The sequence below is a fragment of the Augochlora pura genome, chromosome 11, assembly GCF_028453695.1.
Source record: "Augochlora pura isolate Apur16 chromosome 11, APUR_v2.2.1, whole genome shotgun sequence".
In the NCBI taxonomy this organism is placed as follows: domain Eukaryota; kingdom Metazoa; phylum Arthropoda; class Insecta; order Hymenoptera; family Halictidae; genus Augochlora; species Augochlora pura.
This window is the reverse complement of record NC_135782.1, coordinates 18,491,723-18,504,015: the sequence shown is the minus strand read 5'-3', so window position 1 is coordinate 18,504,015 and position 12,293 is coordinate 18,491,723. Positions and strand designations below refer to the sequence as shown.

The 12,293-nt window shown below is 38.7% G+C and overlaps 4 protein-coding genes across 7 annotated transcripts; 3 read left to right on the top strand and 1 right to left on the bottom strand.

Annotated features, from left to right (window-relative positions):
* The first annotated feature begins 26 nt into the window (after nucleotides 1-26).
* LOC144477056 (ribosome biogenesis protein WDR12 homolog) lies at nucleotides 27-2,178 on the top strand. Its single transcript, XM_078194479.1, has 9 exons — nucleotides 27-197; nucleotides 361-446; nucleotides 518-728; nucleotides 803-943; nucleotides 1,009-1,184; nucleotides 1,271-1,341; nucleotides 1,412-1,658; nucleotides 1,729-1,861; nucleotides 1,948-2,178. Exons 1-9 carry the CDS (start codon nucleotides 130-132, stop codon nucleotides 2,078-2,080), a joined length of 1,266 nt encoding a protein of 421 aa, XP_078050605.1. The 5' UTR covers nucleotides 27-129; the 3' UTR covers nucleotides 2,081-2,178.
* Nucleotides 2,179-2,193: 15 nt separating this feature from the next.
* Nucleotides 2,194-4,410, bottom strand: LOC144477058 (steroid receptor RNA activator 1). 2 transcript variants are annotated; one of them, XM_078194481.1, is made up of 3 exons: nucleotides 3,324-3,593; nucleotides 2,671-3,150; nucleotides 2,194-2,582 (listed from the first exon to the last, which is right to left on the bottom strand). In XM_078194481.1, exons 1-3 carry the CDS (start codon nucleotides 3,340-3,342, stop codon nucleotides 2,422-2,424), a joined length of 660 nt encoding a protein of 219 aa, XP_078050607.1. In that variant the 5' UTR covers nucleotides 3,343-3,593; the 3' UTR covers nucleotides 2,194-2,421. The 2 variants fall into 2 exon arrangements, with proteins under 2 accessions (XP_078050607.1, XP_078050608.1); XM_078194482.1 differs by having other exon boundaries at nucleotides 2,426-2,598; nucleotides 3,324-4,410.
* Nucleotides 3,450-5,387, top strand: LOC144477057 (uncharacterized). Its single transcript, XM_078194480.1, has 4 exons — nucleotides 3,450-3,539; nucleotides 3,917-3,997; nucleotides 4,082-4,672; nucleotides 4,744-5,387. The coding sequence occupies exons 2-4, from the start codon at nucleotides 3,919-3,921 to the stop codon at nucleotides 5,010-5,012; spliced, it is 939 nt and encodes a 312-aa protein (XP_078050606.1). The 5' UTR covers nucleotides 3,450-3,539; nucleotides 3,917-3,918; the 3' UTR covers nucleotides 5,013-5,387.
* Nucleotides 5,388-5,516: 129 nt separating this feature from the next.
* Nucleotides 5,517-12,016, top strand: Sec24cd (COPII coat complex component secretory 24CD). Of its 3 annotated transcripts, none has more exons than XM_078194296.1 (17): nucleotides 5,517-5,650; nucleotides 6,554-6,667; nucleotides 6,742-6,844; nucleotides 6,912-8,128; nucleotides 8,193-8,318; nucleotides 8,394-8,573; nucleotides 8,652-8,847; nucleotides 8,921-9,036; nucleotides 9,110-9,520; nucleotides 9,602-9,728; nucleotides 9,804-9,964; nucleotides 10,035-10,214; nucleotides 10,289-10,490; nucleotides 10,566-10,760; nucleotides 10,831-11,022; nucleotides 11,124-11,317; nucleotides 11,412-12,016. In XM_078194296.1, exons 2-17 carry the CDS (start codon nucleotides 6,581-6,583, stop codon nucleotides 11,553-11,555), a joined length of 3,831 nt encoding a protein of 1,276 aa, XP_078050422.1. In that variant the 5' UTR covers nucleotides 5,517-5,650; nucleotides 6,554-6,580; the 3' UTR covers nucleotides 11,556-12,016. The 3 variants fall into 3 exon arrangements, with proteins under 3 accessions (XP_078050422.1, XP_078050421.1, XP_078050420.1); XM_078194295.1 differs by having other exon boundaries at nucleotides 5,520-5,650; nucleotides 6,543-6,667; nucleotides 6,915-8,128; XM_078194294.1 differs by having other exon boundaries at nucleotides 5,520-5,650; nucleotides 6,543-6,667.
* Nucleotides 12,017-12,293: the final 277 nt, after the last annotated feature.

Below are 12,293 nucleotides of genomic sequence, written 5' to 3'. Positions count from 1 at the left end.
TATGAAGATAGCCATAGATGCTTCAAGTTTCGGACAGTCAATTCAGTATTACTGACGCCATTGAGTAGCGTCGATTTGAGCTGCACGTGTATTCTGTGTGAGCCTTTGTTTATAAATTAAATAACCACAATGGCTAGTACTGCATTAAACAGTAGTGCACCACAAATCCAAATAAAATTTGTGACTAAACAAGAACAGTGAGTTAATCTCTCGATTATGTTTTTTGACAGATACTGCGAGGTTAATGCATTGTGCAAAACGCGTAAACGAAACAGATTTGATAACATACGTTCTTGTGTAACGCAAAAATTATGTTCGCCTGGCGCAAATATATTTACATAGTTATTTTATCGATTCCAGGTACGCTGTCCCAGATTTTCCATTGTCCGTACATGCTGCTATTGTGCCGAACGAGTTGAATACTCTCGTAAATGAACTTTTGAAAGGTATGTCGTTCAGAACTACCGTATGAATTACAATGAATCATGTTCACTCATAAAAATACCTGTGTTTTTAGAATCAGCCAGTATAAAAAACGATGTGGAGTTTGATTTTCTGGTATACTCGCAATTTCTGCGTTCTTCCCTGTTAGATCACTTAACAGAGAAAAGTATTTCTACAGAAGAAGTGATAAATGTAGAATACATTGAAAAGTATCCACCACCAGAACCTCAAGATTGTCTTATACACGATGATTGGGTATCAGCTGTTGCAGTTCGAGAAAAATGGTTAGTTTTATATCTTATCGATATAGAGCAACAATAATAATCTACATAATCATGCAAAATTATGGTTTTGGTAGGATATTAACTGGTTGTTATGACAATACATTACACATCTGGACATACAAAGGGAAACATCACCTTGTAATCCCTGGTCACACATCCCCCATCAAAGCTGTAGCTTGGATATCATTGAATGAAGACACTGCCAGCTTTGTTAGGTAAATCAACAATAGTCGTATGCACTTGTTCAAATAATTTCAATCTATAATAAATGTATACACAGTGCATCACAGGACCAAACAGCTATAATATGGGACTGGAATATTGCTGAGAACTCTGTGGACTGTATACATGTGTGCAGAGGTCACGAACGTGGACTAGAAGCAGTTAGTGTTAATTATGACAGCACACTTCTGGCTACAGGATCTTGGGACACTATGGTGAAGATTTGGTCTACAGGTAAATATGAAAGAAAATATTCTAAGTGGCTAAAGAAGAGCAGTAATTATAGCATACAATTTATCCTTATATTGGTGTATCCTTAGCTACTCAAGATGAAAACGAGGATGGCGAGTCTACGTCGAAGCGATCAAAATCGGAACACGGTAAAACAAGAGTAAGTTTAGTGTGCATAAAAGCGCTGAAGGCGATCTGTAAATTTTGTTATTACTATTGTGACTTTGTAGATTCCCAGAAGGACAATGAAAGGTCACAAAGAAGCTATCAGCGGTGTAGTTTGGTCCGATAAAATGGAAGTTATAACGTCCTCGTGGGACCACACGATAAAAATATGGGATTCGGAACTAGGTGGTATCAAACACGAACTTGCTGGCAACAAAAGCTTCTTCGATATAGATTATTCGCCATTAAATCGCTCTGTAATAGCGGCATCTGCCGACAGGCACATTAGATTGTACGACCCGAGATCTACAGGTACACTCGGAATTTGTATTTTTATTCTCAGTTACCATGAGTTCTACTATTTGAACGCATTCGTTTTCAGAGGGCACGCTTGTGAAGACAGTATTCACTTCTCACACACAATGGGTGCAATCTGTAAGGTGGTCGACCACGCAGGAGCACTTATTCATTTCAGGAGCATACGATAACGACATGAAACTTTGGGACATCAGAAAGTATGATAAATCAAATCACTAGTAAATTGTGCAACGAATCGGATTCGAATGAAGGTCTTGATTAATTTAAAACTGTTTGTTTCCAGTCCCAAAGCATCGTTGTATGACTTATCCGGTCACGAAGACAAAGTGTTATGCTGTAACTGGTCAAATCCGAAGTTCATGGCATCTGGAGGTGCAGACAACACCGTCAGAATATTTAAAATAACGTCGCTATAACGACTCTAGAAATTAGTGTAATTTCGAAGATTTTCTGTTATAATATTGTAAATATAATAAAGTATCTGTTTTAAATGTTCTCTTTGTACATGTTTTCGAAAAATAATTAGTAGTTTTCATTTTAGTAGCTCTAATTTTGTCCCTCAATAAAATTTTTTTTTATTCACATAAATGAACAACAATTTGAGCTGTAAATACAAATTGCACACTAAACAGAAGAAAATATCAATTCTACAATATAAATATATACATTTGTTATTATTATAAGCATTCATTGGTGAAATTAAAAAAACAATTATTACTCCGTTTAATTATCACTTTCAAAGTAAAATAAGATATTGTCAGTTACTGGATTGCATCACATCTGAATCTTGCAGCTTATTCTTTAATTCTAAAATGATATGCCTAATGCCAGGTATCCAAGGACTGCATAGGCTTGCATGCTGCATCATCAGTGATAAATGTATTTGATCTGCCTTATCAACATTTCCCTCTTGTAGCGCTGTAAACAATATTTTCTGTTGTTCCATTACACAGAGTTGAGAAAATACTACATCCTTGATTTCCTCCTAAATATACATAATACCAACCTTTTGACAAGTCTAAAATATTCTTACATATAACATCACTTAATTTATCTTCCATCCATGCAGCTTTCAGCACATCTAATCTTCTCTTCACTTCTTCCGCTTTAGTTTTACTTATATGCTCACTGATTGCAGTCTGTAAACTCTCTAAGACTTCATTCAACGCCTGCTCCTTATTAATAATCATTGCACTTGTATCAATTTCGGTATCTGCATTGGAAGGAGGTATCAAAGGAGGATGTGACGCTGTCGTCAAATTAGTAGAAGATTGTGGCAATGGTGGCATAGTCGATGGACTTGATACTGAAGGCTCTTTATTGGAAGCTTGCGGAGAAGACAATGGAAATGCTACCCTCTTATTCAATACCCGTTTAGTGGGAGTAGCTGTGGTATTCTGCATGCCAGAGTATGCCCATTTTGGAGGATCATTCCACCCTGGATCATGACCAGGTAGTAGAACCTTTTGCAAAGAGTGGTTTTTATCTGGAACATGAAAATTCAATTATTCCAGAAGCCATTCAAGCGATTGTACACGATTATATTTTTATGCATTCATTGATTATGAAAAATTTCTAAAACGTTATCTCTTTCCACATAGTTAATTGTGTCTTGTTAAACTTAAGGAAAACAAGATTATGTTAACATATTCGTATTACCTGTCTCGTTTTCATTCATTCTTGAGGTATAATCTTCTGGTACTACGAAAAAAATTCAAACGGGAACGAATACAATTAAAAAATTTACAATTTACATTTAATTCTGTATTTATTTACATTCACATAATTCAATAGTATTGTTTAACATTAAGGTATCACTAAGTCTGCTGATCCTGTAACTAGAATCTAGTTATCTTGCGCGCTGTGATTGCGCAGGTACGCAACATTTCGATCTACTATTTAAATTCAAAATCCGATCAACGCAATGAAAAAAATTCGTAACCGAAAGTAGAATAAATTTGCGACTTGATAATATTATATGATATAGTTTCAACAAAATTACTGTGACATTATAAACAACACGAGATGCGTAAATGTAGATCGAACTCAAATTGCTAGAGTGACCGTACTTTAATCAATTTTACATGTAGCAGATGAACTAGAACAGATTATAAATCTCGAATACTAAAGTATCTAATAAATTATGCACTATTACCTAACGTGACCGTACAATTATCGACGAATTTAACACACGAACGCTGTACAAAGCGAAGCGCTTTACGAATCCGACTTATTTACGTAAAAGTTTTCAGTCATGAAGCTCAACTCCCTGTTTCGACCCTCCAACGTTTACGAAGAGTCATGGTACTTATTTTTCTTCATGAAACTGTTAGGTAAGATCATTAAAAATGAATCGCTACGATTATTCATTTAGTTTTCCATCCATCGTGCTAACTTCCGCTGTTTACTTTGCCTAGGCTTGTACCCGATCAAGTTCCATAGATCTCCATTCCTGAACCGCGTATGCGGAATCATAATTCTACTACCCTACTGCTGTCTTTTTAGCAATGTATTCCATTACTCAAAACGAGTTATAAATCTTTTGATGATCGTAACTCCGGCAAGTAAGATTCGACAACTCAGATTCTACATGAACATTCTTTTGTTACCCATCGTCGTGATATCGATCAACCGCCACTCCGATAAGACTAGAAGGGTATTCGAAAATCTGAACAGCGTCGACGAGAACATGAAAATCTTGAACGTTCACATCAACTACAATAAGTGCATGAGAACCGACATTGTTCAGATTACGAACATAATGTTCGTCACGATACTTTTCAACTTGATGGATTACTATGGTCTAATCGACAACAATAGAAACTACATGTACGTTCTAATGTGGATCGCGGATCGTACGCCGGATTTCGTTAACACGATTGTTGTTTGCTCTTTCGCTGTACTGATACGCAAAATCCAATTCCGATTTCGAAGGATCAACGAAGTCATAGATGGTATCGATGCCGGGAAAAGTTTCATCTCTGTCACCGGGTCGGACGCCAACAATGGTAAATTGCTCGCATCATACTGTATGTTTGCCCTAGAAATTCAATGAATTACTAATTTGCTCGGAGTTTAGATTTCAGATTGATACTGTCTAAGATGCTGCAGTTAAAGTTGTGGAAAACGGTGTCGTTATTGAACAACGCGTACGGATTTACATTGAAAATATTAACGGCGCTATACATTTTATACTTATGCTTGCACATATGTATCCTGTATAATTGCGGTGATAGTAACGAATATGTGATAGATGCAATCCTGAGCGCACTTTGGGGTTGTTTTGATATTGCGAAATTAGTCTACATCATCCATTTGTATCGTTTTTTACTGATGCAGTTGGAATAACTGAAAAATGTTCGACTAATTTGTTGGAACGTCCATGCTCTGTCCACTTGAAATTGTTGAATTTTATTGTACCGGTTGAATCTGCGAATTTAATTCGATATGAAGATAAAAAAAAAGACTACTTTATATAGAGATAGAAAAGAAGTATTTGAAGTGGATATAAAAAAGAAGAATTCGAAATAAATATAAAAAGGAAATGTTTGAAATAAATATAGAAAGGAAGTGTTCGAAATGGAAATAAAATTGCTACGGAAGTTTTCAAATGATGCGCTGACGTATGCGCCAACCAATTGGCTGGAAACTGAAAATGCTTCAACGTGTGCATGCTTTCACTTTTAAAGAACGACGGATCCCACGAAACGTGTTTTACCGTCGTCTCGTTGGATCTTGAGATTTTCTTGAACAATAAAATTACAGGATCGACGGGAGACGTGTCGCCGTTTAATTATCCCTTTGAACATGTTCCAATTTTTATCATGACGTGTCTCGTCAGCGTGCATTGGGCGCATGCGCAATGCCACCTTACGTGGCATCGGCAACAATCACTATTGCAGTGAAATACATTTTCTTCATTTTACTGTAAACAGTTGTGGAAATATTCGCTTTTGTTATGGTTCAAATACGTACAATGACACAACGTAAGTACACAAGATTTTCTGTTCAGGTATCGCGCGAGCCTCACGTTCGCGTGGCTCTTTCGTTAAACGCGATTCGTGTGCAAAATGGCTAATTCCCTTTTTATCGTTTGGTAAAGCAACAGAAAATTCGAATAATCAGTCGTCGATCAGTGACAATGCTTCTCAACGATCAACAGAAACGTTTCACGCGCGGTCAGTGTTCGCAGCTCGCAGGGATTGTACAGAGATTTTCGTATAGGTTATCTTACGTCTGTCAATGTGTAGCATATTTTGAACGTTTCCTGCTGATTTACAAATTTTCGGTCATGCCAACTAACAGCCTGTTGGCGCTTTCGCGCGTATCATGTTCGTATGATCAACGAACGTATCGAATTTCTTAAATACCTTATTTCAGAAAATCGTAGCTCTCTCATACTTGTGCTTTGTACAATCTGTTCACGATTTTTTTTAACATTTCACGTTTGCGTGTCTTTACAAACAGATTGAATGTTAAGTCTAGTTTACACACTGGTATATTACAGTTTAAGGATTTCCAAATGTAGAAATCTATATAGAAAATTCACATTTATCTGTGGACAGAAATAGTTCATATCTATGCCTTCATGAGTACATAAGACAGTGTTTGTGGACATGTAATTGTCAAGATGAATGTCAGATCAAAGGTGTTGTCATCTGTATGGAACTTGCATAGACCTTTTTTACTACTGACATATATTAGATAACAGAAAAACCACGTTCAATCAATTGCAGTTGAATGATTATACTCTGGAATTACTATATTTATAAATTCATTAATAATTCATTGTGTACACGTCATTATACAATTTTAATTATATCTCACATGTTCAGGAAACATTTAATTTCCATGTGAACAGATTATGTTATTCCTCAGGAAATACTCAGTTTGAACCATCAACAAACAATCCACACATGATGCCATCGTCAACAGGTCAAAACAATATAGTTAATCAAATCTCCAACATGTCCTTGGGGGATCAACAAAGACCACCTTCTGCAGTAATTGATTATTAATGAAATAATGACAATGGTAACACTATTATTTGATTATAACAATACCGAATATGTTGTAGAATTTTCCTCCTCCACCTTTACCTGGGAAAAGTAGTCCACCAATGTCTACACCTGCAAATATCAATAGATTTAACAATGCCCTGGATTCAACGTCTGGAATTGGTTAGTATACAGAAAGAATGATTAAATGGTAGTTATATATATTAATACTATGTGTACTTAATTACAGCAGGGCCTATTGGACAAACTGATCCTGGTGGAAACTCTGTGTCAACGATTTCTGGACAAGATCTGCAACAGAAAGCAGCTTTAAAAAATCCTTCCACATTTCAGTCTGGTTTCCCTTTCTCTGGACAGTCTATGGAATCTAACCTTGGACAATACTATCCTGGCCAAAATCCATCGCCTGATCAAGGCTTTAATGCAAGATTACCTAATCAAAGTGGTCAAAGAAACGTCATTGACGCGGCCCCCGGACAACCGAATTTCCCGAGACCGCCACCAACGGGACAGAAGTCGGCTCCGCCTTTGCCAGGCCAGCCGAGCATGCCTAATTTGTCGATGCAGGCACCACCACCGAGCTCTAATTCGCCTTTGCCAAGACACCAAAATGTGTCTGGCCCGTTAATGCCGCTTCAACCACATTTGTCCGGACCTCCGTTACCGAATCAACAAAATCAAAATAATACGGCTCCGCAAGGAGTACACGGACAACAAACTCTACCTGGACCACCACCACCGCTATCCAAGCAGAATTTAGCTCAGTCGAATTTGCCTGCTCATTCCTCAGGGCCTCCTTTACCGGGACAACAGTACCCACCGATGCAGAGCCAGCAGAGACCTGGTCAATCCTATTCAGACTACTCTAACGTGTCGTCCTATAATTTACATGGACAATCGAATCTGCCTGGTCCTCCTCTGATGGGCCAACAGTCCATGCCTCCACCTCCGATGTCCAGCCAGCAAAATCTGCCCCCGCCTCCGATGTCCAGCCAACAAAATCTGCCCCCGCCTCCGATGTCGAGTCAACAAAACATTGCTCCGCCTCCGATGACGAGTCAACAAAATATTCCTCCGCCGCCAATCTCAAGTCATCAAAACATTGGTCCGCCGCCAATGTCGGGTCAACAAAACATAGCACCACCACCACTACCAGGTCAACAAAACATAGCGCCACCACCGCTACCAGGTCAACAAAACTACAACAGACATCCGTATATGGGACAACAAAACTTATCGGATCCGCAAGCTCCACCCCCATTGCCCGGCCAACCTATAGGACACATGATGAACGCTGCTTCGAATTTACCACCGTCAGGTCAGAGACAATACACGACTGGTCCTCCCATGCAGGGACAACCTATGGTACCTCCTTTAGGGCTTAATCGTTCTGTCCCCGGTGCAATGGCGGGTTACCAACCTACTGGATACCAAGGCTATAATAATGTATGTTTGTAACAGTTGGATCTATTGGGCTCTATCATGTTGAATGATTTTTGGTTTATCGCAGGATATGTACAACGCTCAGAGACCTTCGTATCAAGGTGGCATACCGGGCGCGCCTGGAGGATACCAGGCAGAAGATGTTCCAACGCAACAAGCTAGACGCTTGGATCCTGATAACATGCCAAGCCCGGTAAACGAATCAACCGAAGATGCTTGCAATCTTTGATAATTCGTGCTTATTGTGAATATCTATTTCTCCGTACAGATTCAAGTGATAGAGGATGATCAGCACGCCAGGGGAGGTGTATTCGTAACAAATCAAAGGGGATTAATTCCACCATTAGTAACTACCAAGTTTGTAACGCAGGATCAGGGAAACGCTTCTCCTAGATATATTAGGTCCACTATGTACACTGTTCCTACAACTGCAGATATTATAAAACAAGTAATTTGATCATTAAGACTACATATCACGCGTACTGCTGTAATGTAGTGATGTTTATTCAACGTGTTTCATTCGTAGACGAATGTTCCGTTTGGTCTAATAATAAGTCCGATGGCTCGTATAGCGGAAGGAGAGTATGAACCACCTATTGTAGATATGGGAGAGAATGGTCCAGTTCGTTGCGTGCGATGCAAAGCCTACATGAGCCCGTTTATGAATTTCATCGATGCGGGAAGAAGATTCCAGTGCATGTTTTGTAAAGCAACTACTGAAGGTATTTCTCCTCGTGTTTTCTTTTCTGTAGAGTTCTTTATGCTACCGTCCTAATTGCCGCTTTTCTATTTCAGTTCCGGCAGAATATTTCCAACATTTAGATCATACCGGCCAACGCATGGATCGTTACGAAAGACCCGAGTTAACATTGGGAACGTACGAATACCTTGCTACAAAAGAGTACTGTAAAGTAAGTTAACCGATACTATGATCACGTCGGTTTCGATTATGGGCAAATCTTTATTCCTTTCTCTTTCTCGTAGAACGATATTTTCCCTAAACCACCAGCCATTGTGTTCGTGATCGACGTGTCATACAACACAGTCAAGTCTGGCTTAGTCAATTTACTTTGTGCGAAGATGAAATCAATTCTGCGGAATCTGCCAGTTGACGTCGGTCAAACGAAGTCGAACATGAAAGTAGGATTTATAACGTACAATAATACGGTACACTTTTACAATGTGAACTCGTGCCTCGCGCAACCGCAAATGATGGTCGTCGGAGACATACAAGACGTATTTATGCCGCTTTTGGACGGGTTCCTGTGCGACGTCGAGGAAAGCGAAGCGGTTATAGACAGTTTAATGACGCAGATACCGGCGATGTTCGCAGACACTCGCGAAACAGAAACTATCCTTGCGCCTGCGATACAAGCTGGTCTGGAAGCGTTGAAGGTATTTCTGCAACTGAATTGGAACATTGGGATGTTCTATTATTATATAGTAGTTTGATTTTCGTCACTCTATATTTTTTAGGCTTCTGACTGTGCCGGTAAACTATTGGTTTTTCACTCTTCCTTGCCGATCGCCGAAGCTCCTGGAAAATTGAAAAATCGTGACGATCGTAAAGTACTTGGAACGGAGAAAGAGAAAACGGTATTAGGTAAATCTTTGTCCGTACGTTATTGTCGCCGTCGCAAGCCAAACAGTGTTCATAAAACGATCTCCTTTCTTTCAGCCCCGCAGAATAACGTTTATAATAACTTAGGACAAGATTGTGAAGGTGCAGGATGTTCCGTAGATCTGTTCGTTTTCAATAATTCGTACGTGGATATTGCAACGATAGGTCAGGTTGCCAGATTAACCGGTGGAGAGGTTAACAAATATACTTATTTCCAGGTACTGCAGATTCATGTTAAGCTGTTTGTTATTTATTGTTAAAACGCGTAACAACATCTCATGTTCTCAGGCCGACATAGACGGGGATCGTTTAATCACAGACGTTATTAACAATATTAGCAGACCAATCGCGTTTAACGCGACCATGCGTGTACGCACATCTACCGGTGTTCGAGCGACCGATTTCTTCGGGCATTTCTTCATGTCGAATACTACAGAGATAGAATTAGCTAGTATAGATTGCAATAAGGTAAAACGATTTCTAACCGTATCGTATGGCTCGTAAATGCATCGTGTCGTTAACATTTTCATTCTTCATCGCAGGCAATTGCTGTAGAAGTGAAACACGACGATAAATTGACGGATGAAGAAGGTGTATATATTCAAGCGGCTTTGTTGTATACTTCTTGCGGCGGAATCAGAAGATTGCGTATCATTAATCTTAGTTTAAAGACATCTTCTCAAATAGCTGAATTGTACCGTGTGTGTGATTTAGACGCCATTTTAAATTTCTTCGCCAAGCAAAGTAAGACATACTGTTACTAATTCACACACGTACACATTACTGATCGTCGAAACTGAAACGTCACATTTTTTGCAGGTGTTTTCAAATTGATCGAATCGACCCCAAAAACTGTGAAGGAAAATTTGGTCGCGAGATGCGCGAACATGTTAGCTGCATATCGGAAACACTGTGCTTCCCCATCAAGTGCTGGTCAATTGATATTACCGGAATGCATGAAACTTCTCCCGCTTTATACAAACGCATTATTGAGGAGCGACGCGTTATCTGGAGGTATGAGTTCTGATTTCATTTATTCGCTGATTGACCGTCGCTTATCATTTATTAACGTAATTGTCTATAGGTGCTGATATGACTATCGACGACAGATCTTTCGTTATGCAAGCTGTTGCTACAATGCCTATCTCAGTATCGGTTGTGTACATTTACCCAAGATTACTACCCCTACATAATGTTGATCCTCAAGATACAGAATTGCCACAGTTGTTACGCTGTTCTATGGACAAGTTTACCGACGATGGCGCATTTTTACTTGGTGAATATGCTATTCGCTGTCCCATGTATTTTTATTCCTGAAAAGTACCAAGAGAACGTATGTTGCTAATCTGTCGTCTGCCTTCTTTTTTTTTTCTATAGAAAACGGTATACATATGTTCTTATGGCTTGGCCTCGGACTTTCTCCGCAATGGGTACAGGCAGTGTTCGGAGTTCCATCGGTGGTCCAAGTCGATACGGATCGTACTTTACTGCCAATGTTAGACACTCCATTAAATAAGCGAATAACAGACATTATTGACCGTGTGCGCATGGAGAGGCATCGTTGCATGAGGGTAAGCAATTATAAGATCGGAAATCTTTTTTCAACACGTAAGACTGACCTGAAAATTTAACGACGCGACTACAATTGATCGCCGCATTTTTCAGCTAACCGTAGTGAGACAGCGAGAGAAACTCGAGATGGTGTTACGTCATTTCTTAATCGAAGACAGAGGAACGGACGGAAGTCCCAGCTACGTTGACTTCCTTTGCCATATGCACAAAGAGATAAGAACACTCCTTAGCCAATAAAACAAATCTCAAACGAATCAGTTATATTCTGTTGGAAAATACCTAGTTTGCTACATGTCCATGGTTGATCGGCCACGTTATGCCAAGGATCAGATTAGATTATTAAACTGAGAGTTTGTCGAGGGAACTCTAAGGGTAACATGGATCGTGCACGCGGTGACGCGCACACTGAAAAGGAAGATGGAGAATGTGAAATAAAACTAACGTACATTTATAATATAATACCTACTGGAAGGGCGATGAACATTAAGAGATAACCAATCATTCCGCGATAAAGAATCCGGCGCATGTGAAGGAAAACATCCAGTTGCACTCACTCATACACAGTGATTTATACACGAATAATTGTAAAAGTAAAAATTGTATTATTACTTTTTATTTTAACTAGCTCACTAATGTTATTATTATTATACTAAATTAAATAATAAAAGAAAACTGTATTAAATCATTATAAATTTATATATTAAAAAAAAAACGATATCTTGTGTTAATTGAATAGAACTTCCGCAATTTATACAATGCGTTATTGTTGTTTTAATATGAATACACACGTTTCTGCTTCAAAAATTATTTTCAACTATATTCGTTTTAAGTATCATTAACAAATATAGCACACTTATGAATGGAGGATTAAATAAATTGTGCATTCGTAACACACTCTCGGTTATTTTGTGATTTTTCATCTTGTTTTCCATTATTTATGTAAGAAACGAAATAAAGTATGTTGTCAGCAACGAA

What these genes read in the sequence shown, in the direction of transcription:
- LOC144477058 (XM_078194481.1), bottom strand. An exon ending in TATTTTAGACTTGTCAAAAG is followed by an intron (nt 2,583 to 2,670) that starts GTTGGTATTATG and finishes TATTGTTTACAG; the next exon opens with CGCTACAAGAGGGAAATGTT.
- Sec24cd (XM_078194294.1), top strand. Translation starts at nt 5,623, where the DNA reads ATGGTTCAAATACGTACAATGACACAAC. An exon ending in CTACAAAAGAGTACTGTAAA is followed by an intron (nt 9,037 to 9,109) that starts GTAAGTTAACCG and finishes TCTTTCTCGTAG; the next exon opens with AACGATATTTTCCCTAAACC. An exon ending in CTAGTATAGATTGCAATAAG is followed by an intron (nt 10,215 to 10,288) that starts GTAAAACGATTT and finishes TCTTCATCGCAG; the next exon opens with GCAATTGCTGTAGAAGTGAA.
- LOC144477057 (XM_078194480.1), top strand. Translation starts at nt 3,919, where the DNA reads ATGAAGCTCAACTCCCTGTTTCGACCCTCCAACGTTTACGAAGAGTCA. An exon ending in TTTCTTCATGAAACTGTTAG is followed by an intron (nt 3,998 to 4,081) that starts GTAAGATCATTA and finishes TACTTTGCCTAG; the next exon opens with GCTTGTACCCGATCAAGTTC. An exon ending in CGGGTCGGACGCCAACAATG is followed by an intron (nt 4,673 to 4,743) that starts GTAAATTGCTCG and finishes CTCGGAGTTTAG; the next exon opens with ATTTCAGATTGATACTGTCT.
- LOC144477056 (XM_078194479.1), top strand. Translation starts at nt 130, where the DNA reads ATGGCTAGTACTGCATTAAACAGTAGTGCACCACAAATCCAAATAAAA. An exon ending in GTACGACCCGAGATCTACAG is followed by an intron (nt 1,659 to 1,728) that starts GTACACTCGGAA and finishes ATTCGTTTTCAG; the next exon opens with AGGGCACGCTTGTGAAGACA. An exon ending in AAACTTTGGGACATCAGAAA is followed by an intron (nt 1,862 to 1,947) that starts GTATGATAAATC and finishes GTTTGTTTCCAG; the next exon opens with TCCCAAAGCATCGTTGTATG.